At 38.8% G+C, this 25,141-nt stretch overlaps 1 protein-coding gene across 2 annotated transcripts in view; it reads right to left on the reverse strand.

Annotated features, from left to right (window-relative positions):
* Positions 1-859: 859 nt before the first annotated feature.
* CFAP44 (cilia and flagella associated protein 44) overlaps positions 860-25,141 on the reverse strand; it is a 105,605-nt gene continuing 81,323 nt past the window's right edge. For both annotated transcript variants that reach the window (XM_058555793.1, XM_058555794.1), the window contains 9 exons: positions 24,314-24,517; positions 23,135-23,330; positions 14,693-14,803; positions 13,316-13,446; positions 12,120-12,236; positions 10,993-11,194; positions 7,081-7,241; positions 5,855-5,989; positions 860-2,706 (listed from right to left, as the gene is read on the reverse strand). In XM_058555793.1, the coding sequence (XP_058411776.1) occupies positions 2,515-2,706; positions 5,855-5,989; positions 7,081-7,241; positions 10,993-11,194; positions 12,120-12,236; positions 13,316-13,446; positions 14,693-14,803; positions 23,135-23,330; positions 24,314-24,517 (1,449 nt within the window). In that variant the 3' untranslated portion in view covers positions 860-2,514. The remainder of the gene's footprint in view (positions 2,707-5,854; positions 5,990-7,080; positions 7,242-10,992; positions 11,195-12,119; positions 12,237-13,315; positions 13,447-14,692; positions 14,804-23,134; positions 23,331-24,313; positions 24,518-25,141) is intronic.

Genomic DNA, 25,141 nt, shown 5'->3' on the forward strand with positions numbered 1-25,141 from the left:
GTGCGTCGGTGCGAGCCCGGGATCCGAACCCGGGCTGCCAGCATCGGAGCGCATAGCACTTAACCGCTAAGCCACGGGGCCGGCCCTCTACGGTTTCTTTTTCTTGCAATGCTGAGATTCGATGATACTATGGATGAGGGTTCAAAATAGCCAAGTTACATTAACAGTGGATCCACAAGTAACTCAATTTAGACTGATTTTTAGCCTCACTCTCAGGGGAGAGGCTGCCTTCTCTGAGAGCACAGCAGGAGGCAGAGAACAGTGTGATCAGGGGAGCAGGGCATTTTGCCATCCACCCCAGCCAAGGCTGCACTCGTGGTCTCCTTCTGTTGGAAGCTGAACTCCCCAAAGACTCAGATGCTCATTCTTAATTATAGGAAGTAGGAATGAAACTAAAACTATCATCTGTATATCTTGTCCAATTACAAAATAAAAATGAGTGTTAACTATATTGTCAAATTTCAAGCATGCTGGATGAAGGCCTAAATATCATGGACTTTTAAGCAGTGATTTAGTCTAGTTCAATTTGGGAAAAAATAATAATCCTGATTGGTTTTACTCTAAGTTGAAATACATATGAATCCTTGACATGGCTCTTCCATAGACTCTAAACTCATTCTTGCTGCAATTAGAATCACAGAATTTCAGAATGTGAAAGAGCTTCGGAGCTTATCCAAATCCACATTTGTCAAATAAAATGAGGCCCAGGAAGATTACGTAACTTCCCCTGACTCTCACCACTACCAAGGGGACAGTGTCTCCTAGGAGACCGACCACGTTATCCAGGCAGTTGCTCGTGTGGTAGCCAGCCAGTGCGGAACTGAAGCCTCCTGCCAAACAGCCCAGTGAGGATGTTTGGAAGTAGCCCTTCTGCTCCAGCTGAGCTACAGCCCCTACTCACAGCTTGACCGCAACCTCAGGAGAGACCCTGAGCCAGAAACACCCAGCTAAGCTGCTCCCAGATTCCCGACCCTCAGAAACAGGGTGAGATAATAAGTGCTCATTGTTTTAAGCTATGTTTGGGGGTAATATTTTAAGCAGCAATAAATAAGTAAAACACTCAGAGTGATGACTAGCATACTTTTTAAAATGCTTGAAAGGCACACATAGTTTAGGGCATACAGCAGAGAAGGTGATGAAAGGGTACTTTCCAGGAGAGAAGCTGCTACATCAGAGATTTGTGGTGACAGGCACAAACTATTCGAACCTCTTGACGTACGCAAGTCAAAGAATCTTAGAGAGACAATAGGCCAAGTGGCCACTCTAATACATGTATTCTAACATTCAAAGCAACCAAGTCTACAATTTTGGGGGCGGATCAGCAGGCTGGCCACAGGTCAGGAAGACCTGACACTGTTGAGTCACTTTCTACATTGATGCAATATTGCCTTCTTCACCTTTCCTTCTCAGTGACCAACTTATGTTCTGGGACAGCCTCACTGGAGTAGCTCCCTAATACGGACCCATGGAGCTCTGAATCTAAAGTGCTAATAATGTTCCATTACTAACAGGAACCCAAATATCAGTGGGATGGTTGTTAGATGGGTGCAGCCATGAATTCCAATGACCAGTTACCCCCAAACCAAAAGGCTACTCTCAGATTAGTTTTAAACATTATGCACAATCAAAAGTGTTTGGTAGAGATGATCTCTCAGAGTGATGTAATCTATTTCATTACTTCTGCATCTATATCAAAACTAGCAAATGACTCAAGTAGAACCTGAAAGAAAATGGCATAGGAGATGAGAAACTGTGGGAATATTTAGAATACAGAGAGAGTTGCAAACGTCTTCAGAGAAAAGCCTCCTTATCGACCATTTTGCAAAACACCCTCCTCTGCTCCACTCAGAGGGGAGGGAGGAGTTTGCTAAAACTGGGTAATTCAGGAAGCTGGTTATTTTCCCTTCTGCCAAGCCGGAGCAAACTGCCCTGCCATCTCTCTCTGCACTTCCTGAATCCTGAGCCCTCAAATAACTGCTTTATGCAGTTAACAATGTCAGAATTTAATTTGCATTTCTTATTCTAAGATATTGTTGGTAAAATAGTTGTCTTTTTCTCTTGTGTCCTCCCAGAGAATACTTAATAACATCAAAGTATATTTTCCAATGATTCAAGGATTGAAGAAAAAAAGTTTTCTCATGGATTGCTGAATGATAGTTTTTCTTGCCAATGGCTAAAAATTCAGATAACCAAAAAGCAAATTTCCTAAAACAGGATATATTACAGATGCATGCTTGCAATTTGAGATATACAGCCTTCTGAGACTTCATACTCAATCCAGTTGGTTCCAAACAGATAGAAGATGGTTCAGTTCATTATAAATAGATGTGGGGTGCTGCAGTCAGTTCTAAGATAACCAAATTGGAGAAAAAGTACTAAAACTACGTGACTGGATCTGGTTTTAGACTTTTAGATAAGTTCACTTTAAAATAATAGGATTGTTGCAGGCCACAAGGAACAGAACTTCTGGTGAATATGTCAGACAGTTTGGACGGATTTGAGAAAAAAGCAAATTTAAAGGCCTGTGGGCTTCATCTGGTTCTCCTGTGGAGGCTGAATGGGCGGGAGGATAAGTCCACCTTTCTTACGCAAAAGAGCAATCTCTTCCTTTAAGGCCGAAATCCTTTCTGCCTGGACTTGGATCAATTCAGTGACCTTCTCTCTCGCCACAATATCTGCTTTCCGAGGATGCTGGAAGGCATTGCCCTGTTGAAAGAAAACACCTCCCTGCTTTAAGCATCATTTGGAATGTGAAAAATTCCCAGTCCTTATACATCTGTTAGGAGTGCCTGCCTTACAGCCAATTTCAATAGCCATTGCTCCTTCTTTTAAGGGATTTTCAATTCCTCCACTGAAATCCCACCATTAGACATGTGTCCCTTTGGGCTAATGAACAACTCTTAAAATGCAAATCTCCTTTAGATGGGTAGGTAACACGTTAAGCTAGCTATCAGAGGACTCATTGCTGGAATCATAAAAGACAAGGTATGTCCTTATCCTATACAGCCCCATATTTTGTTTTCCAAAAAAGAAATCTTTATTTCCTCATCTGATTTCTTCCCCTGTCCAGCCAACTCCTGCTCAGGTTTCAAACATCACTGTTAGGGAGGCTTTTGTCCCATGAACTACGTTAGGATTTCCTACTCTATGTTCTATCAAAACAGCCACCATACCTCATTGTAATCATCAGATTGAACCATTTGAAACTGATATTTGACCATTTTTTAACGTAAAAGAAAGTGGCAATTTCATGTGGTTCGACCTAAATGCCTGTTTAAGATCTGTCTTTCCTGCAAGATCCTGTGCCTCTTGGAGAGGGCCCAATGGGCCTGGGCCTCACACTCTACCCAGCACCTGCCCTAGAGCTTGTTGCATAAGTCGCATAATGCACATTAAAGGAAGGGACACGACACTTCCCTAGTATCTACTCTGTGCCACACGCCATCTCACTTAATCCTCACAACTCTGTGAACAAGGTGGTGTCATTCCAATTTTATAGACACAGAAATTGAAACAGATTCATGAACTGGCCCAAGTCTCTATAGTATTAAAGACTGGAAGCAGGGTTAGAACCAGGTTACTTGAAGCCAAAAGTCCATGATTTGTCCATTACCGCCACTTACTATGGCAGACCTTCATAGTAAGGAGGGTTACTGTTACCCAATTCCTTCTGCCTCTCCTCCCTTGCCCATCTTCACTGTGGAGGCTGTGAAAGGTAAACACTAGCCTTACCCTGTTTCTCTTCCAGCGAGCGGTGGCTAAGTGGATGTAAGCAGAAAACTTTTGCTTTCTTATTGAAAGGGACGGAAGAGTCTGGCATTCGGATGTGAAATGAGGCAGCCATCTTGTGACTTTGAAGGAAACTTCAAAGAATCACTAAGAAAATCACAGATACTGGCCTTGACATCACGGACCCACTAGACCAAAACCCCTCAGTCATCTCCTCCAGACTTCTTGTTAAGTGAGAAAAATGACCCCTATTTGTTTAAGCTGCTCTCAGTGGGGCTTTTGGTTACTTGTGCCTGAATGCAGGCACCAGCTCATGCCTGGCCACTCCAGTAGGTCACTATGAAGTCACCTTAACTTTTCCCTCATTCTACTTCCCATATCCCAACAAATTTTGGCTATTCTTACTTTGAAATGTCTTTTGACACTTGCTTTTTTGTTCTTGCCATTTACATCCCAATTCATGCCCAGATTGTTATAAGAATAATAGCAATGGAATCAGCTTGAAGATGGAGTGACTTCAGTTTAAAAACTATCTTCCCCATGCAGTAACTCTGAGAGCATGAGCAAGTTACTTAACTGCTCTGAGCTTTAGAAAGCAGTATTTTGAGGATTAAATGAGATATCCTATGTAAAGAGACTCTACATGTAAAGATATACCACAAAGTGTACTACATAAAGATATATATGTAAAGATATACCAGGTAAAGAGACACATACTATTAATCTCCTTTCCCATTCAACAGATTTCCTACCTCCAAATTTTTTCCTCTCCAATGTATCTGGACTTATCAAAGCACATCAAGTCAACAAATGTTTACTGACTGTTTACTCTGAAGATTCTTCCAGGCATTAATCTTTTCAACATTGCCTTGATTCTTCACTCAAAAATTCTTCAGTGGGGGCCGGCCCCGTGGCATAGCAGTTAATGTGTGCACTCTGCTGCTGGTGGCCCAGGTTCAGATCCCGGGCGCACACTGACGCACTGCTTGTCAGGCCATGCTGTGGCAGCGTCCCATATAAAGTAGAGGAAGATGGGCACAGATGTTAGCCCAGGGCCAGTCTTCCTCAGCAAAAAGAGGAGGATTGGCATGGATGTTAGCTCAGGGCTGATCTTCCTCACACACACACATACACAAAAATCTTCAGTGGATAAAGGGCCCTTGATATTCAGATGCTAGTCTTCCTCTCATATTTAATCTCCAATTACAAACCTCCCAAATCCTCTTACTCATTCTCCATAGAATAAATCATATTCTTTCTTGCTTTTGGACTTTTGCTTTAACCAGTGATTCTTAAACTCTAGCATGCATCAGAATCACCTGGAAGCCTTATTAATGTATTTGCTGGGCCCCTCCCCCAGAACTTCTGATTCAGTAGATCTGGGATGGGGCCAAGAATCTGCATTGCTAGCAAGTTCCCCAGGTTATGTTGATGCTGTTCTTCAGGGGACCACACTTTGAGAACTCCTGACTTAGACCATTTCCAGCTGCTTACAGAAAATGAAGTAAAGAAAACAAAGAGAAACAATGGGCATTTTTGCAGATACTATTATAAAAATATGACATATAGTTTAGAATATGCCATATATGTGTTAGGTTCCTGGAGGGCAAGACTTGAATAGGGGGAACTTGCCTTAAATAAGTATTATTAACCACATACTCTGTATTAGGTACTATACTATGTTAGGCTCAATAAATACTATATAAGAGCAAGTCGAAAGCCATAAAAAGTAACGAGTGTTTTAATAAGGAAACGTGAGATACCACAATTCAAGATGCCCACTTTACGTCAAATGAAATAAACAGATATTGGAAATGAATGTTTGACACCAAATTCAAGGAGTATATTGATGTTATTATTTATATCTAAATAACCTTACCTCTCTAGGGCCAAGGCAGACCCCACAGATTAGCACTTATGTAAAGTCATAGCATCCAAGAGGCATACAATGAAGCTAGTCTCTCAGACTCACTGTAATGTACTCAGTGTCCTCAGGGACCCAGGTGGGCCAGAAGTAGTTCAAGATTAAGATTTATTTAAATGCCAGCACTTGATATTCTTGTGAACAGCTCTCTTTACAGAGCTTCCTCAATTCTCATACAGGGTCTGAAGAAAAGGGACATACCTGCTGGTTCTGCAGTGTATTCAACCGAGAATCAAGTTTCTTCTTTTCAAGACATAAATCATTCATCTGATGAAGCTTTTTGGTGTGTTCTTTTGTCTTCATCATCAGTTCCCATCGCATGTGAGCAATCTTTTCCTACCAGGCCAGGAAGATGCAAAATGGATTAAGTGAATGAGAGAGACAAGAGAGAAAAATGCATGTCCAGATTGGATCAAAACCACCGGGAGAATGGAGCAATATGCACATAGGAAAATATAATCAGAAGCCAATATGAAAACGCAACCAGAAGCAATTGCATTGGGTCTGGTTTGATCAGAGAAAAGATAAGAAGAATATAAGTATGCTGAAGGATAAAAGTAGGTAAAAATAAGATAGACATAGATATCACTCCATTGCTGAGGAATGAAATAAACATACACAGTGAGTGCTGGTATTCATTACTTAGAAGGAAGAATGATAATTTAAGCAGCAAACTTTCATGTATTGCTTTTTCCCCAGTCTTGGCCCGGGATCCTTAAGGTAGCTGGCTTGAATGGCCATACATCTGCTAGTGGCTTTCCTTTGTTCTGTTATTGCTCCAAAAAATTATTTTAGATTGCACATATTATCTCCAGCATTCCCCTGATAGAGACCAGTCCCATTGACATGAACACTGAAGTAATTTGCTACATGACAGTACAGTGGTAAATCTTGGATAAGCAAAGATGAGACAATATTGCACTAGGAACCCCTCCTCCTTCCCTATCTACTGACGAGATGAGACAGGAAGCTGGAGCAGTCATAATGATTTATGGGCTTATAAAATCTTTGTAAAAGCTCCTGTCTTTGAATCAAGCTGTAACTGGGGCACTGACTCATCTCATGGCTCTGGGAACAATGAGGCATTAACATCTTCTAAGACCCTACCAGCTAAATAGTCCATACCTTGTTATAAAATTTATTACTTAAAAATGTTTTCTAATTTCCAGATTCTAACAGCATGCAAAAGCTATAGAGAATAACACAATTAGGATCCTCAGAGTGTAGCAGTTCCGTTTCTAACACTGTTAGAGCATTTGTACATTAACGCAGACTTCAAAGTGGAATCTCTGTGATCTTCCATGCCATTTTGCCATCAGAGTCGCATGCACCCTGGACCCCAAACCCCAGTGCCAGTGCTTTCACCCCAAGATAGACGAGTCCCTCCAACTAGGCAAACAGCAGACCACCTGCCCTCTCATCCTTACCTCCCACATCTTCATTTCCTTTGCATTAGATAGCTCCTTTCGAAGTTTTTTGATCTTTAGTTCTTCAAGTGTGGTATTCACAGAAAGTGTCTGAAGGGCTTCTAGGTTTACCACGCGGCCAAACTTGCTGATCATTAGTTGACGGACTGTTTCTTCCATTTCTAAAAGAAGACAGTCACTGTCTCAGGTTCCTCAGTGGCTCCCATTGTTATTAATGAAAAATAACAGTACCATTCTGAGGAACAGCTTTTACAAGAAGATGGTAAAAGATTTTGTTAGCAGTTGATTTTCCCCATGACTTTTTTCACCTGCTGCTGTACTTTCCTCACTTAAGTGCCCATTCCTGCACTGTCTTTTCATCTACTTCAAAATCGTGTGTAAAACGGACTCATCTTTCCCAGCTGGCTCACACACCCTGATCCGTCCCTCCTCAGACTGTTAATGGGCCCCAAATGGATTACGAACTCTTCAGTTTTTAATTTTTTTTTTTATTACTGATCTCTGCAGCATCTAGTGTTAAGAATAGAGCAGGCTCTTAACAGAAGTTTCCATCTTACTCCAAGTAAAAATGAAAGTCCTCACTGTGGTTCACAGTCCTACAGGATCTGCCCTGCCCTGCCCTGCCCCTGTTACTCTCCCACCTCCTTTCCTACGCCTCTCTCCTCATTAACTCCAGACCCCCTGGCCTCCTTTTTGCTTCTCAAACATTCCAGGCTCTCTCCCATCTCAGTGGGAGTGCCTGGAATTTTCTTCTCCAAACAGCCACATGGCTCACTCTACACAGCCCGTTTTCTGAAAGCAAGTTGTGAGACTAGTGAAAGACTCGTTTCCAATACACTCAATACTGAAGATGTAACCAAGAGCAGGTCCTTGTCCTCTAACCAATGAGAACCATATCTTAGATACGTCAGCTCTCCAAGGAACTCTTCCCGGATTCCTCAGGACCTCAGCACTCTCTTTCCCAGTCCCTTTTAAATTTTTCTTCTTAGTAATTATCTCCATCTAACATGCAATATATTTTACTTTTGTTTATTGTCTTTCCTCAATATGAGAACACCTAGGGAAAATTCCATTTGTGGGGTCTGAGCACCCCAAGAAAACGTAATCTTGTAACAAGACTTTCTCAGTCACCAGACGGCCCCCTATGTGAAGTCTGCAGGCCCTAAGGTATAACAAGATGATATAATTCTGTTATAGTGCAGAAATTTATATTCAGGTATCATTGTCATGGTTGAATTATAACGGTATAATTGGCAGGGCTACCATTTTGTATAATCCAGGGAGGGGATATTCATTTCTAGTCCACGTGAGTGGTGCCCCATGGATTTATGTATTGTAGTGGCCATGATAATCAGTGATGCAAATGAAATGATAGTTAGATTATTTGCACATGTGTGGCTAGCCTGTGACTGCCTGCTTGGCCTCCCTCAGTTAGAACCTTGACTCCCCATGGCTAGTCCCATGTAAGGGGGTGCCCTCTCCCACAGCAGCTTCATGTACTAAGACATGTCCTCTAGTCCTAGCCATTCCCCCTGGGGAGCCAGCCTAATGCCCTTCTCCTAACTTGACTAGGCCAGCTAGTGTTCATTGGGTTCATCAAGACTTCTGGAATACACACCACCCTCCTTCTCCACTACCCTTCTTGGAATGGAGAGAACATACCCCTTCCCACCCCCATGCTCTAGACTCTCCTCTTCTTCCCCAATGTGTCTAGGAATGGAGGAAGGCAACAACCAGCTAACTGTGGTGTTCCTCATCACTGCCAAGCCTCTGTTCTCTGGGCTACAGGAAAGGAACCCACTCCTAGTTTCACCTTCAGAATTAGGAGATCAGTCTTTAACCACCTCACAGCTTGCTTTCAGAAGATGGGCTGGGGGTGGGAGAAGAACTGAAAGTCACTGAATAAAACTTCCACCACATGGAACTCTGTTTATTTCAACAACACCCTGGAAATCTGAACACTTCATTTCATCTTCTTCACACATTTTCCCAAACTGAGTTTACCCAAAGTGAAGCAAGCTTCTTTCCTTGTTTTCACACTAGTTTCTTCCTTGGTTTGACAAGCAGTAATTCCAAATAAAAACAACACTCACAGGCTACAGAAGCCAAAGGAATGTGAGGGACGTGAGAAACACTGGAGCCTCCAGGTTTCCACCTGAGAAAACTGTCTCTTAAATAAGCATTATTCAAACACGGAGTCCTAAGGTGCATTTTTTATTTTATAATCCAGCCACCCATGAGGGCAGAACCCTCAGCACTGCTTGTAACTGGCCTCTACAAATCCTAGCAACTTGGATTGGTTGACCACTACATTCTTCCCAATTTTTTTCCTTTTTCAACTTTTTTTTAAACAAAACTATCATTTAATTGTAGTAAAATACACATAACATAAAACGTACATTTTAATCGGTTTTTAACTGTACAGTTCTCTGGCATTAAGGTAGATGCTACAATATTGGTAATATGATTGTTATTAAAGTTGGAATACTTCATAACTTATACGTATGTTCCATATTCCAAATATTACAAAAAGTATTTTAAAATATAATTATACTATGCATCTTATTCTATATACCTCAATTCCAGGTAGATTAAAAATGCAAATGTGAAGAACACTACTAATAGAGGAAACTATAGAAAAATATATTTATGACTTCAAAATAGGACAGGATTTCTTAACCAAGACACACACACACACAATGCACAAACCATAAATAAATAGATTGATAACATTATATTAAGATTTAAAATGTATCCCAAAAATATACACTAAACAAGGTAAAAAGGCAAGCCACAAACCAGAAGAGATTTGAAGTGCATTTAATGGACAAAGAAAGATAGAATATAGAAAGAACTCCCTAAAGTCAATAAGAAAACAAAAATTAGAAGTAAACAAATGGGCAAAGGATATGACAGGAAGTTACAGAACAAGAAACACAAATAAATGTACGTGAAGATGTTTAATTTTAGAACTAAAGAAACATGGATAAAAACCACAGTGAGATAGGAGTTAGCAGCCACCAGGCTGGCACAACTGTTCAAGTTTGACACTTTCAAGTGTTGATGAGAATATGAAGCCTGAGTAATTCTCACACACTGCCAGCGGGATAAAAGATGGTCCAACCAGTTTGTGGGGGCAACTTCGCAATACCCAGGAGAGCTGAAAATGCACACCACCCCCACCCCCCGTGACCCAGAGATCCCATCCTGGGCTTCACCTTCTCACACACGTGCACAGGGAGACGTGTCCAAGAAGGTTTACTATAACATTGTCTGTAATCATGAAAAATTAGAAATACCCTAAACATCCATCAACAGGAGACTGAAGAAATAAACTCTTTTATAGTCCTACAATGGAATACTGTTGTAGCAGTTAAGATGAATAAATTAATTATCTGCAGCAATATAGATAACTCTGAAAAACTGGTTTAATAAAGTGAACTGCAAAGTCATATGAAGAATCTAGTATTACAGTTAAAAACACGCAAAGTAGTTTCACAGACTGTGTATGGATATGTATATATGTGTGTGTGTGTGGCTGGTCCTGGGGAAGGAGATAGCAGATGAGTATTAGAAAGAGAAAGGGCTTCAAGTGTATCGTCAATGTTTTGTTTCTTAAGTTTGGTAGTGGTACTGAGTTATTATACAATTCTATATTTTATTATAAATAAAACCTTTTATACTTCAGAGAAATAGTCCCTATGATAAGACATTTATCCTTTTAAAATAGGAGAGCGATCATTTAATGGTAGCGGGACAGATGGTAAGTAGGAAGATGAGAAGGTGTTCTTGCTTCCTTAGTGGTCCTGGTTCTGTGATTACTTACTGTTTTCAAAGTTAGAGACAGTCACTTGATGGTTCCCCCTCTCAACAGTAAGCATTACTAGATAACCCACAGACTTCGTTACTCACTGCTTATATTTTTTGCCATCTCTCTCTTTTCTCGGATAAGCCGTTTACGCCTCTCCCGGTATTCTTTGTTAAGTTTTTGCTGCTTGGAATTTTCCTCCTGGAGCTGTACAATTCGTTCTTGCAGCCGTCCCAAGGAGCGGTTAGAAAAGACCAAAGTTCCAGAAAGATCGGTAGGTATTTCTCCAAATACCACATACTCTATCTACAAAAACAAAACAAAACAAAGATCAAACTAAATGTACGGTCATAGAAAGCATGAGGTAAGCACTTCCTTCTCTGTCCCTAGTTTAGGTCATTGCCTTTGGATTTCCATCTTTCTCACCACTGAGTAAGGTAGAAGCAGAAGGCTGCCTTCAGATAGTAAGCCACATTACGTACCCCTGTGGCCAGCAAATCTTCCCACATAGACCATCCCTAACATCTACTGCATAACGATGGGACAGATATTTAAGGGATGGCGTATTAGGCAAATTGCTACAGACAGCTAATCCAGTTTGGGTCAGATTACACAAAATATATCTAAGGTTGATCTCAGGATTTTTCTTCTAAAAAACAGCCTTCTCTCTTTATCTGACAAAATAGCGTGTGATGGGCCTTTTCTCTCACTGATATGTATCTCTGCATTTGAATGTAAGTTGTAATCAAATGGAGTGTGGAAATGAACCAAGAAAAGGAAAAAAGAAAAAGAATCTTTTCCTTTTGTCTTGACCTCTCTCGTTAGCGAGTAGCGATTAAGGTAGTGAGTGGAGATGAAGTGAAGATACCTCTTGCATCATTAGTTCATGTCTATTTAAAGATGGTGTGAAAAGTTACATGTGTGCAAGATCCAAGATTTCAACCTCCAAGCCATTCCACTCTGAAGTCACAGGCTCCTCATTTCTCCAGACCTGAAATGACTTAACTTTCAAAGTGATAATGGGCCACAGGGAAATACAGGTTTTGGTGTTCCTCTTTTATAACAATCTGAGAACAGATAAGGAAAAGTCGGGGTGTGATTCTCCAGGGAGAGTTCTCAGTAAAAGACCGTACTTCTCCCCACTAGGGACCCATGAGTCTTTCTCTGGAAAAGCCTGAGGGCGGTAGTTCTTCTGCTCAGACAGGATGGGGCAACCTCCCCAGACCGTCACCTGATGGAGCTTGAGCGGAATCACAACCGGCAGTTCATTCAGCCGCTGCTGTTTCTCTCGCTGATAAGCCTCCAGGGCCTCCTCGGCTGCATTCAGATTAGTCCCCACAATTTTTACCTGTGGAAAGCCCCGCATGTGAAATGTTGACAAGATTCAATGAACACCTACCCGAGGTGGTAAATGAGGGCATCTTGGGAGGAAGTAAAAGCCTGAGCAGGATCAACTCAGTTGGGCTATGATGGGTGATCCCAGTCTGCAGCCCAGGAATGTACATTATTTTCTTCCTGCTAAGTTATGATCCACTCTACTTTTTCAATTGTTCCTATGTCCTCAGAGTTGTAAAGGTTTTGTGAATGAGAGCTCAGAAGACATGTCCTCATCTCCTTTTTATTTTCTGCATGGCATGTCTTTGGCAGGATGGTGGGAATCTCGTTTGGCCATAATGACCTCAATACATTAAAGGAAAAAGACTTTTAAAGCAGCAAAACTGACTATAGTATTTTGAAAGCACATTCTTCATCTCCTAAAAAATTTGAAAGTTTTCTAAATTATTTCCTATTTGCAAGAGGAGAAGCAATCTATCAAAAATATTTCTGAATATGAATGAAGTTAAGTGATGTTGCCCTAGGAAAGAGTACCTAAGGGGAAAATGAGCAGATAAGGCAGAAATCAGTCAATATAACCATAACAGAAGTTTAGCTTAGTGGTTTCAAACATGGGACGTACGCACCCCAGGGGGTCAACAAAATGATGTACTGGGGAACAGAAGGAAAATATCAGAGTTTCTATTTCTATTTATTTTTATCCTATTCTTTTTAATTTCTGTTTTTATGAACATTTCATAATACACAAAATACATTAGTACAATAGTTCACGAATATAATTTATAAATAAATATACATTTATTGTAGGGATATGTGCTCTACAATTTTTTTTACTTATGGAAGTATGTAATAAAAAAGTCTGGGGACCAATAATTTAGATGAAGAAAGTACAATCATCAAAAGAGTAATGGCCCCCGCCACAATTGTGCCTGAAGAAAAAAATTGGATGTAACATATGAAATGTTACTTCCCTGGGGAGAAGTCCTAACTTATGTCATTGCTGTGAAATGGCAATATTATATTATAGCTAACAGGATGTGTAACATATGTTGGGGAAGGGTAAATAGACCCGAAAAAGGCAGACCACCATACTTTTTTGGACAATGTATCATACTCCTTTTTGAGGTTATCGATAGCTTTCTTTTCTTCAACTAAGGCCTCTTCAATGTCCAGTCTTTTCTCTCGAAGTTGAAGGGCCAGTTCAAAAAGACCCAAATCACAATCTGAAAAGACAGTCAAAATAAAAAAGCAGCCCCATTTGTTATGGAATGTAGTAATACTAGAAGTGTGGACTTTGGATCTTCAGAATTAATAACGTCCATTTGTGGATCCACTCTAGCAAGATTTCACTACACTTATGGCTCCATTACTCTAGGTAGAAATTATTAATAGTATTAATAATCATGATAGTAATTATGATATTAGTATTGATGTTCTGAGCAGTACTCTGAGCCAGGCTCTATGCTAGGCCCTTTATGTACATTATCTCATTCAAGGCTCATAGGGCCTACAAGGTAGAAATGATTGTTGTCATTTTACAGGTAAGGACCCTAAGTCTCAGAGAGGTCAGATAGCTGATATGTGACGGAATGGGATTCAAGTACAGTTCTATTAATTTCCACTATATCACACTAACGGCCACATTTATCCAACAAGCAGTAGATAGACAGTGTGAAAATATGACAGTACTACCATGGAATTTAGGAACCTTCATTCTAGCCCTAGTTCTACCACTAAACTACTGTGAGATTTGGTTCAAGCCATTTAATCCCGCTACAAAAACGAGTTCCATGAGAAGATTTTTCAGCTCTCTTCCACTCATAAATATTGTAATTTTAAGAAGACTCTTATTTTCCAAATCAAATCAAGATTTAAACTTTATTTGAAGTTAAACTTTAAAATTTGATTTAAAATTTACGTGAAATGTCTAGAAAAACAAATTTCAGACCAACAAGAAATTGGTTTTTTTCCTACGGAACCATTCATCTATTGAGACTGTAAGAATATTGGTCTGGCTGCTTCAGACTGGTTTCATCAGTGAAAACAGTGAATATAAATTGTCAAGCATCTCTAGGAAACTAGTACAAATAGCTCTTACAAAATAGATTTGAAATGTGAAAATTTGAATGGGTTCGTCAAAAAGGAAGAGCTTTGTAAAAAAATTTATATATATATAAAACAATCTTCTGTTTCTCTATAAAATGAAATGTTGCATAATTTATGACTCTGAATCAACTATAGATTATCTGTGGATTATTCGTCACTTATAAAAGGCTGCCTAAGAGAACAGAAAATAAATTATCCAGAAAGCCTCCAAAAGTATTCATTATACTACACTTCATACATCTTAACCATCTTTTCCTTAAATTTTATCATGAGACATTGGAGAAATCAAAAAAAAAGGACCTTGGTGGTACTGTCAATCCATATTCACACTTCACAGAGAACACATGGTTTTAGCCAACTTACTTGTTGGGCAGATAGAATCATCAAAAACCTCATCTTCAGATCCAGACTCATCCTCATCACTCTCCAAGCTGGATTCTTCCTCACTTGATTCATCACTTTCCTCATCTTCATCTAAGGAGAGAGGAAAACATTGTTGACAAGCAGAGAAGTTCCTGTGTTAAGCTAAATCCCAGATTTTTAAAATAAAGTATTTTTTTTCCTGAGGAAGATCAGCCCTGAGCTAACATCTGTGCCAATCTTCCTCCACTTTATATGTGGGTCGCCGACACAGCATGGCTGATGAGTAGCGTAGGTCCGCGCCTGGGATCTGAACCCACAAACCTGGGCCGCCGAAGGACAGCATGCCCAACTTAACCACTACACCACAGGGTTGGCCCCATAAAATAAAATATTTTTCAATGAGTTGGTCACTAGGAAAATAACAGAGATAAAGCAGGAAAATATTCAATATTTTTAGAAGAGCTTAAAATGGTTAAGGACACAGAGACCACAAACTCATATGCCTGCAGAAAGATGTGAATTAATTTCAATGCCTCGAGTCAGAGAGGGTTGAGACTAAGCTGTGACCAACCTAACACACACTTGGCTATACAGGCGCACAATTCCTAAATCATGGTGCTCTGAAAAAAGAGAAGATTTTCATAACTTATCTCAACTGAAGTAAACTCGGTGTGAATATTCATGTCTTGCTGCAGAAGTGTTAAGATGTTTGACTTAGAGATCCTGCACCAAACCCCACTGGAGGTGTTAGTGGATAAAGACTCTCTCCTTTGACCAAACTTGAGTGAGGCTCCTCTGAGTCCTCTTTCTGACTAGTCCTTGAACTCAGCTCTGTCTTTGACCCCTGTAGTCTTGTTTAGCAAGAATCCTACTGAGTCAGTCTAGTAAAAATCCCCCACCCTTGATATCTGATTAAATTCTTTATTCCCTACCCTCAATATCTTATCACTCTGCCTGCCTTCAGCAAAAATCCTGTCAGGTCAGTTTAGCAAAGAGTTACCCTACCTCTTAGTAATTTTCCATCCACTGACCCCCCGCCCTGCTCCTTGGCTATACATCTCCACCTGTCCTTGTTGTATTCAGAGTCAAACTGATCCCTCTCCCCTACTACAAAATCCCTTTGTGGTCGTCCCCCTGAATAAAATCTGCCTTATTTTTCTTTATCGAATGTCATGAATAACTTTTCTCGTTAACAATATCATATACAATATCTTTTATAAAATATAAAAATTTTTGAATACTAAAAACACATCTGCCCCAAGAGTTTTGAATAAGGGATTGTAGACCTCCCCCACCCAATTCTGCCCCATTTCCTTTTAAAACACCTTAAGGCCATCTATAACCATGGATCACCAACTGGCAATTTCTATTTTATGAAACATCAATTTAGAAATAAGACGTGGACCTCATACTCTCTAGAAGATTTCTTAAATTTAAGATGTCTGTTAAAATTACTTTAAGTGATCTGTACTACCTTATGAAATAAATCAGCAAAGTTTAAAATTAGACTTTAAAATTCTTACCCAGACTTCTGCTTTCAGGAAGATGAAGTAAACCTACTTTTCCCTATTCCTCCCAATAAATACAGTTAAAAACTCTGGACATTATATGTAAAACAAACATAAGAAGACTCTGAAAAGTGGAAGAAGAAGGAAGACCTACTATACACCTTAGAACCTGAGGAACAACACGGTGGTGAGTTCCTTGGGTATTTTTTTGCCTCATATATCTTCAGATGTGGAGGTGAATAAGTCAGCAACCTGGAAACACCAATAGGTGCAGAGATAAAAAGCCCCAACAAGAGCCTGCTTGTCTAGTCAAAGGACCAGGAAAGAAGCAGCCTAGCAAGAGACAAAACTTTTAGACAGTATTCCAACTGTTGAAGCAAATAATCCATAAACAATCTATAAATCAAAATTTGGGGTGAGTTTTTATGAGCCAGGTCTGAGGACTGTAGCCTAGTCTCTGTCGACTGCCTTCTTTCCCTAAGGAAGGAAGAACACCAAAGAAGTGGGGTGTACAGAGTGGTTATATACCATCTTGGAACAAAGAGCATATATCACATATGACAGGAATATCTCTTTTACTACTATGACAAGATGCTTAGCTGGCATAGCAGTTTGGTGGTCAGCAGGTCAGCAGTCACGAGGTGAGCACAGCAGGTCAGTAATTATTCCTTAGTTTCCAGGAAGAGATGCTCATCCTTAAGGAAATGCCAATATGGGAGGAAGCTACATCCCTATCTTTAAGTGCATCATTCTTGTCTTTGGGACATAGTAAATGTTTAAAGCAGACGTATAATGCATGCTCAACAGGCCATGTCAGGCCCTTTTGGAAAGACAAGGTCAGGCTGAATTAGTTTTAAACCAAATAGCTTCCTCATATACTCCAATATATCTTATTTCTTATAATAATAAAATATATAATATATATAATATATATAATAAATAAGTCATTTATGACTTATTTATTCACTTCCACCCACATAAGCAAAGGACAAGTGGGGAGCTTAGACATCCACCCTTGCAAAGCTGTAATGAGACACCCCAACATTCCCATGAGGATGGAGTCAGAGAAGGCCAAATAGGGAACTGGGACATTTTTCCTGCTGGCTGGACAGCCTTCCCCCTCCCTCAACCAAGATGTCTGTGGAGACCACATGGGTAGCCTGGACTTCCACTCTCACCGGGCAGTAACAAGGTTCCCTTCCCCCTCCCCACAGAGTTGGTGTCAGAAAAGCCCTAGTGGAGAGTCAGGACTTTCACCACTGCCCAGAGGTATCAAGGCGATCGCTACCATGTTGTCAGTAGAGACTGTGCGGGGGAGCTGGAACTCCCATCCACACATAGCAGTAACAAGGCGACCCCCCTTTCCTTGGGTGACAGTGAAGGCTGAGTACCTCCACCTGGCAGTAGCAGTGGGCACCCATCCCTTTCTCTGGCAGAGCAGTGTTAGAGAAAGTCAAGTAAAACAGAAGATTTAAATAAGAGTCTCATAACATAATGTGAAAGTTTCCAGGTTTCAAATGAAGGTCACTCATCATACCAAGAACCAGGAAATCTCCAAGTGAATGAGAAAAGACAACCAATAAATATCAACACTAAGATGTCAGAAATGTTAGAATTATCTGACAAAGTATTTAAAACAGCCATGACAAAAAAGCTTCAATGACCAATTATGAACACACTGGAAGCAAATGAAAAAATACAAAGCCTCAGCAAAGAAACAAAAAGTCTCCGCAAAAAAAAAGATATAAAGAAGAACTAAATGGAAATTTTAGAATTGAAAAGTACAGTAACTAGAACAAAAACTCAATGGATAGGCTCAACAGCAGAATGGAAGGAACAGAGAAAAGAATCAGTGAACTTGAGAACAGAACAATAGAAATTAGCCAGTGTGAACAACAGAAAGAAAGCAGACTGGAAAACAAACAAACCCCAAACTCCTGAGCCTCAAGGACCTATGGGACTATAATGAAAGATCTAACATTCATGCCATCCGAGTCCCAAAAGGAGTAAAGAAAGAGGGGGTCCTTAAGAGTACTTGAAGAAATAATGGCTGAAAACCTCTCAAATTTGGCAAAAGACATAAACCTACAGATTAAAGCAGCTTAGTGAACTCTAAACAGGATAGACTCAAAGAAATGTACACCAAGACATATCACAGTCAAACTTTTGAACACTAAAGACAGAAAAAAATCTTGAAGGTAATGAGAGAAAAGTTTATCTCCTATAGGAGATAAACAATTTAAATATCAGAGCATTTCTCATTAGAAACCATGGAGGCCAGAGGAAGTGGCACAACATTTTTCAAGTGCCGAAAGCAAAGAAATATCAATCTAGAATCACATCCCCAGTGAAAATGTCTTTCAGAAATAGAGGGGAAATTAAGACATTCTCAGATTAAGGGAAAATAAGAAAATTTGCCATTAGTATATCTACCCTAAAAGAATGCAGACAGGAAATTCTCTAAACAGACAGAATGGAAATTTTTTTAAAGCAATCTTGGAACATCAGAAAGGGAGAAAGAACATGGTAAGCAAAACTATGGGTAAATACAAAAGGCTTTCCTCCTCCAAGTGTTTAAATTATATTTGATGATTGAATCAAAAATTATAACATTGTCTGATGTGGTTCTAGATGTATGTAGAGGAAATATTCAAGACAACTATATTATAAGTGGGGGAGATAAAGGCATGTAAAGGTAGGTGAGGATTCCATACTTGACTTAGACTGGTAAAATGATGACACTGGTGGACTGGAATAAATTATGCATATATAATGTAGTATATAGAGAAACCACTAAAAACGATATACAAAGAGATACATTCAAAAATACTAGAGAAAATTAAAATGGAATTTTAAAAAATATTCAAGTAGCCCACAGGAAGGTAGGAAAAATAAACAAGACAGAAAACAGAAAGAATAAGAATAAAAAATAAAATGGCAGACTTGGGGACGGCGTGGTGGCATAGTGGTTAGGTTCATGTGCTCTGCTTCGGTGGCCTGGGGTTTGCAGGTTCGGATCCCAGGGCGGACCTACGCACCACTTATCAGAAGCCATGCTGTAGCAATGTCCCACATAACGTAGAGGAAGATGGGCAAGGATGTTAGCCCAGGGCTAATCTTCCTCAGCAAAAAGAGGAAGATTGGCCACAGATGTTAGCTCAGGGCTAATCTTCCTCACCAAAAAAAAAAGAATAGCAGACTTAAGTCCTAATACATCAAATATAAATGATTTAAATATACCAATTAAAAGAGAGTGGATGAAAAACATTATCTAACCATATACTGTCTACTAAAAATTCACTTCTAATATAATGATATAGTCAAGTTGAAAATAAAAGGCGGGAAGAGATATATCATGCAAATATCAAAGTGGCTATATTAATATTAGATAAAGTAGACTTCAGAGCAAAGAAAATTACCTGAGACAGAGGAAGAACTTACGTAATGATAAAAGCGTCAATTTACCAAGAAGATACAGCAATCCTAAATACGTATGCATAAAACAACAGAGCTGCAAAATATGTGAAGCAAAAACTGATAGAAATGAAAGGAGAAGTAGACAAATCCATGATTATATCTGGGGACTTCAACACTCCCTCTCTCAATATTTAATGGAACAACTATAGTACAGAAAATCAGCAAGAATATAGACCTGAACAGTGCCAGCAACCAGCAGGATCTAATTGATAGTAATAAAACGCTTCACACAAAACAGTAGAATATACATTCTTTGCAAGTGCCCATAGAACATATACAAGACCATATGTTAGACTATAAAATAAATATCAACTATAAAAGAAGTGAAATCATACAGAGTGTGTTCTTGGACCACAGTGGAATCAAACTAGAAATCAATAACAGAAAAGGTAATAGGAAAATCTCAAAACACTTGGACCTAAACAACACATTTCTATATAATCCATGAGACCCAGAAGTCTCAATGTAAATTTTAAAGCTACATTGATCTGAGTGAAAATGAAAATGCAACTTATTGAAATTCGTGGAATAGGGCTAAAGCAGTACTGAGAGAAAAATTCGTCATACTAAATTAGAAAAGAGGAAAAGTCTCAAATCAATAACCTAATTTCCCACCTAAAAACCTAAAAACAGAAGTGCAAAATAAACCCAAAGCAAACAGAAGGAAGGTAATAGTAAATATAAGAGCAGAAATCAATAAAATTGAAAGCAGAAAAACAATAGAGAAAATCACTTATACAAAGAGCTGGTTTGTTCTTGAAATGATCAATTAAATTGGCAAACCTCTAGCAAAACTGAAAAAAGAATAGGAAGAGAAAAAAAAGTTACCAATATCAAGAATGCAACAGGTGACATTACTACAGACACTGCAGTATTAAAAAGATAACAGGGAAATACAATGAACATCTCTATGCACATAAATTTGGCAACCTAGACAAGATATCACCAATTCCACAAAAAATACAAACTACCACAACTCACCCAATATGAAATATGTAATTTGAATAGTTCTATAACTATTAAGGACATTGAATTTATAACTTTAAAATGTCCCTAAAGAAATGGACTGGTCTAAATAGTTTCACTGGAGAACTCCACCAAACATTTAAAGAATTACCATCAATTCTACACAATAACTTCCAGAAAAATTAAAGAGGAGAGAAGACTTCCTAATTCATATCTTGAAGCTAGTATTACCCTGATACTAAAACCAGACAGATAGTACAAAAAAAAAGAAAGCTACAGACCAATAATCCTCATAAATATAGACACAAAATTTCTTAATAAAATATTAGCAAATAGAATTCAGCAATATGTACAAAGAATTATATGCCATAAAAAGGGAGGCTTATTTCAGGGGTGCAAGTCTGGATCAATAATTAGTAATTAGCCAATGTAACCCACCATATTAACAGGCTAAAGAAAAAAATCACATAATCACTAATCAATGCAGAAAAACATCTGACAAAATTCAGCACCCATTCATGATAAAAACTCATGAAAAATATGAACAGAGGGGAACTTCCTCAACCTGATAAAGAGTATCTGTGAAACACCTACCTGTAGCATACTTAATGGTGAAAGATTGAATGCCTTCCCTCTACAACTGTGAATAAGGCAAGGATATCAGCTCTCAGCACTCTATTTCAACATAGTACTGGATCTTGTAACCAGTGCAACGAGGCAAGAAAAGGAAACTGGCATACATATCAGAAAGAAAGAAAGAAAACTGCCCCTATTTGCAGATGAAATCATTGTCTACGTAGAAATTCCCAAGGAATCCATCAAAAACTCCTAGAACTAATAAGTGAAGTCACAAGATATGAGACAAACATCTAAAAAGCAATTATATTCCTATATACTAGTATGAACATGTGGACACCAAGATTAAAAATAAAATAGCATTTAAAATCACAAAAAATAAATATCTAAAATCTAACAAAATATGAACATGAATTGTATGTTGAAGACTACACAATGCTGATGACAGAAATCAAAGCTCTAAATAAAAACATAGTCTGTTCATGCATTAAATGACTCAACATAGTAAAGATGCCAATTCTCCCCAAACTGCTATAAATGTTTAACACAATTGCTATCAAAATTCCAACAAGATTTTTTTGCGGATATAAATAAATTCTAAAATATGGAAATATAAAGGAACTAGAATAGCTAAAACAATTCTGAAAAAGAAGAATAAAGTGCGAGGAATTAGTCTACCTGATTTCAGGACTCAAAAGCTATTATAATCAAGGTTGTAATATTGGTGGAGAGATAGACGCATAGATCAATAGAACAAAATAGAGCACCCAGAAATAGACCCCCACAAATAGGACCAAATGGTTGTTGACAAAGATCGAAAGCAATTCAATGGAAGTGAGACAGCCTTTTCAACAAATGGTGCTAGAACAAGTGGACATCCATAAGAGAAAAGGAAGGAACCTTGACCTAACTATCATACCTTACACAAAAATTAACCCCAATGGATCACGGACTTAAATATAAAATTTTAGGGGCCGGCCCCGTGGCTTAGCAGTTAAGTGCGCGGTGCTCCGCTGCTGGCGGCCCTGGTTTGGATCCCGGGCGCACACAGATGCACCACTTGTCTGGCCATGCTGAGGCAGCGTCCCACATACAGCAACTAGCAGGATGTGCAACCATGACATACAACTATCTACTGGGGCTTTAGGGAGAAAAAGAGGGAAAAAAAAAGAAGAAGGAGGATTGGCAATAGATGTTAGCTCAGGGCGCGTCTTCCTCAGCAAAAAAAAAAAAAAAAAGAGGAAGATTGGCATGGATGTTAGCTCAGGGCTGATCTTCCTCAAAAGAAAAAATATATATATATATAAAGTTTTAAATGTAAAACTATAAAACTTTTAGAAAAAAATAGGAGAAAATCTTTGGGACCTAGGACTAAGCAGAGTTCTTAGACTTGACACCAAGCCAAGATCCATAAAAGGAAAAATTGACAAATAGGACACCAACTAAATTAAAAACTATTGCTCTGTGGCACACCCTGTAAGGGAAGGAAAAGACAAGTTACAGGCTGGGAGAAAATATTTGCAAACCACATATTTGACGCAGAACTAGTATGTAGAATATAGCATATATACAGAACTCTCAAAACTCAATAGTACAGAAGCAAACAATTCTATTCAAACGTGGGCAAAAGACATGAAGAGACATTTTACTGATATACGGTTGGTTAATAAACGCATGAAAAGACGTGCTTGTTAAAAGAAACTACCCTGTGCTCTCTCATACCAGATACAAACACACATGCTAACTCCGGACGGTTAGAGACCTAAAGGTTTGTATCCTTTCCTCTTTAACTCCATAGTGCCTCTGCATTGTCTATGTTGTAGTGAAAAAAGGGTGTCTAATACGTCCCTTAGTTATTTCTCTATTTCATGCTAATGAGAAAAAATATGATCATATGTAAGAAAGAAATACAAACCAGCATCTCCTTCAACCTCCTTTTTCTTCACCCGCTTAATCTTTTTCTTTAGGACCTTCATGAGGAAGTTAGCAAATTTATTGTTTTCTCCAAGGGCTGCCTGGAAACCAGCATAGAGTGCCTTTTCCTGGTCCTGAAGCCTGGTGATTTCATTCTTTTTCTCTTCCATCTCTTTAAGAGTTTCATTTATTTTCCACTAAATGAACAAAAACAAGAACAAATGATAAATATTTCTGATAAAACAGGTTCAGAGAACAATGTACATTACAATGTAAGGTTACAATCTAGAAATATTTTTGAAAGCTTCTTAACAGAAGTTGACATTTCTAATGTTTGCAGAGCCATCTATTTATTTAGTTAAAATTTGATAATTCTTTTGTAAAAGTTAAGTTCAGAATCAGATAAGATCAGCTTTTTAATGTTTAGCTCCCTTAAAAATCTAAATTAAATTGAAATTTTTACTGATATGTGGATGTCAGCTAATATTTTCATATGTGTGATCTCAAAAACAAAAGTTTTTTTTTTTGTATCAATATATGACAACTAAAACAAAAAGACCCCTCGTCTCTTAGTGAAGCTGATATATCTAAAAAGTGATGTCACTATTCGGTGTATAACACCTATTTAACAGAATCCTTCTTCCTTTAAAACAAAGACAGATGGTATAATTTATCTCTTTAAATTTAACATATGCATAACAAAGAAAGAAAAATTTCCTATAATATTCATTTATATATTACTCCAAAACTAGCTATATTTAAGAAACTCTCCAAATTCTTTTCCCAGTATGTTCATAAGGATAATATATAATCAAAACTCAACTTCACATGATAGCTCGTGACAACAAAAATACAGACTTTTGAAATCCATAGATAAACTACATATCAGATTCACTTTGGAAAATTTTATTCTCTTGCCTTACAAAATATCAAATTCACTAAAAAAAAAAAAAAAAATTGATTCACTTCTCTCTGACCAAGGATACCAAAAACAGAGAGCAAGCAGGAACAAGGAACAAGAGGAGGAGGGAGAGGAGACCAGAGCTCAGGACACGAACGGGGGGGGGGGGGGGGGGGGGGGGGGGGGGATTAAGTTGAGATAAAGGAGGAAGGAAAGCAGCAGCAAGTTCCCGCCACAACTGCGGGCGCAGCCAGCTGGCGTTCTCCCGCCCGCTCGTACTTGCATGTCTTGCTCCTCTCTGTCTAACGAATTAACACGCTCTTGAAGTGTGTTCTCCTGTTTTTCAAAATTCTTGAGGAGAAGCATTTCTTGAAATAATGTGACATGGTGCAGGTCAGATAATTTCATCTGAGTATCTAGTTTCAGTTTCTGATGTCTCAGGAGACGGAGCTCTGCGTCGAAAGTGACAATCAGTTCTTTGATCTGAAATGGGAAAAGATTGAAGAATATGACAAGTTAAGAACAGGTAAATATATTTCTTAAACTATCTAACAATATTAACTTGTTTGGGTAAAAGCATTTTCTCGTTATGCCCTTATTATGGATGGAGAATTATATGGGAGTGGGTGTGTGTGTGTGTGGTCATATAAATCAATTCATCTATGGTATTAAATTTACATAAATTTATTTATTAAGTGATAGGAATTCTATAACTACAGTCCTTCCAGCCATTTCTTCACCATTGACTAAGCCATCAATCGCAAATGCCCGTTTTGCTGTACTGTATGGTTTAAATCAGAGACTCGGAGCTCTTTGTGGGTAGCGTTTGCATCTGCCTCCTCTCCAGCCCACAGTATCTCTGCATTGCCTTTCATACAGTAAGCTCGAAATAAACATTTCCCTCAACTTCTTATTTTGAAAATTTTCAAACCTACAGAAGCATAAATATTTTTAAATACATAAATATAATCATGGAGCCACAAGAATCCTGCTCAATCTTCTTATTTTACAGATGAGGAAATGGAGGCTAAAGGTGATTTTTCTGAGATCAAAGCTAATTTGCTACAGACCTGGGATAGGAACCAAAGCAGCCGGAGTCCTGGTCTA

This window comes from Diceros bicornis, chromosome 15 (genome assembly GCF_020826845.1).
Source record: "Diceros bicornis minor isolate mBicDic1 chromosome 15, mDicBic1.mat.cur, whole genome shotgun sequence".
Lineage (NCBI taxonomy): Eukaryota > Metazoa > Chordata > Mammalia > Perissodactyla > Rhinocerotidae > Diceros > Diceros bicornis.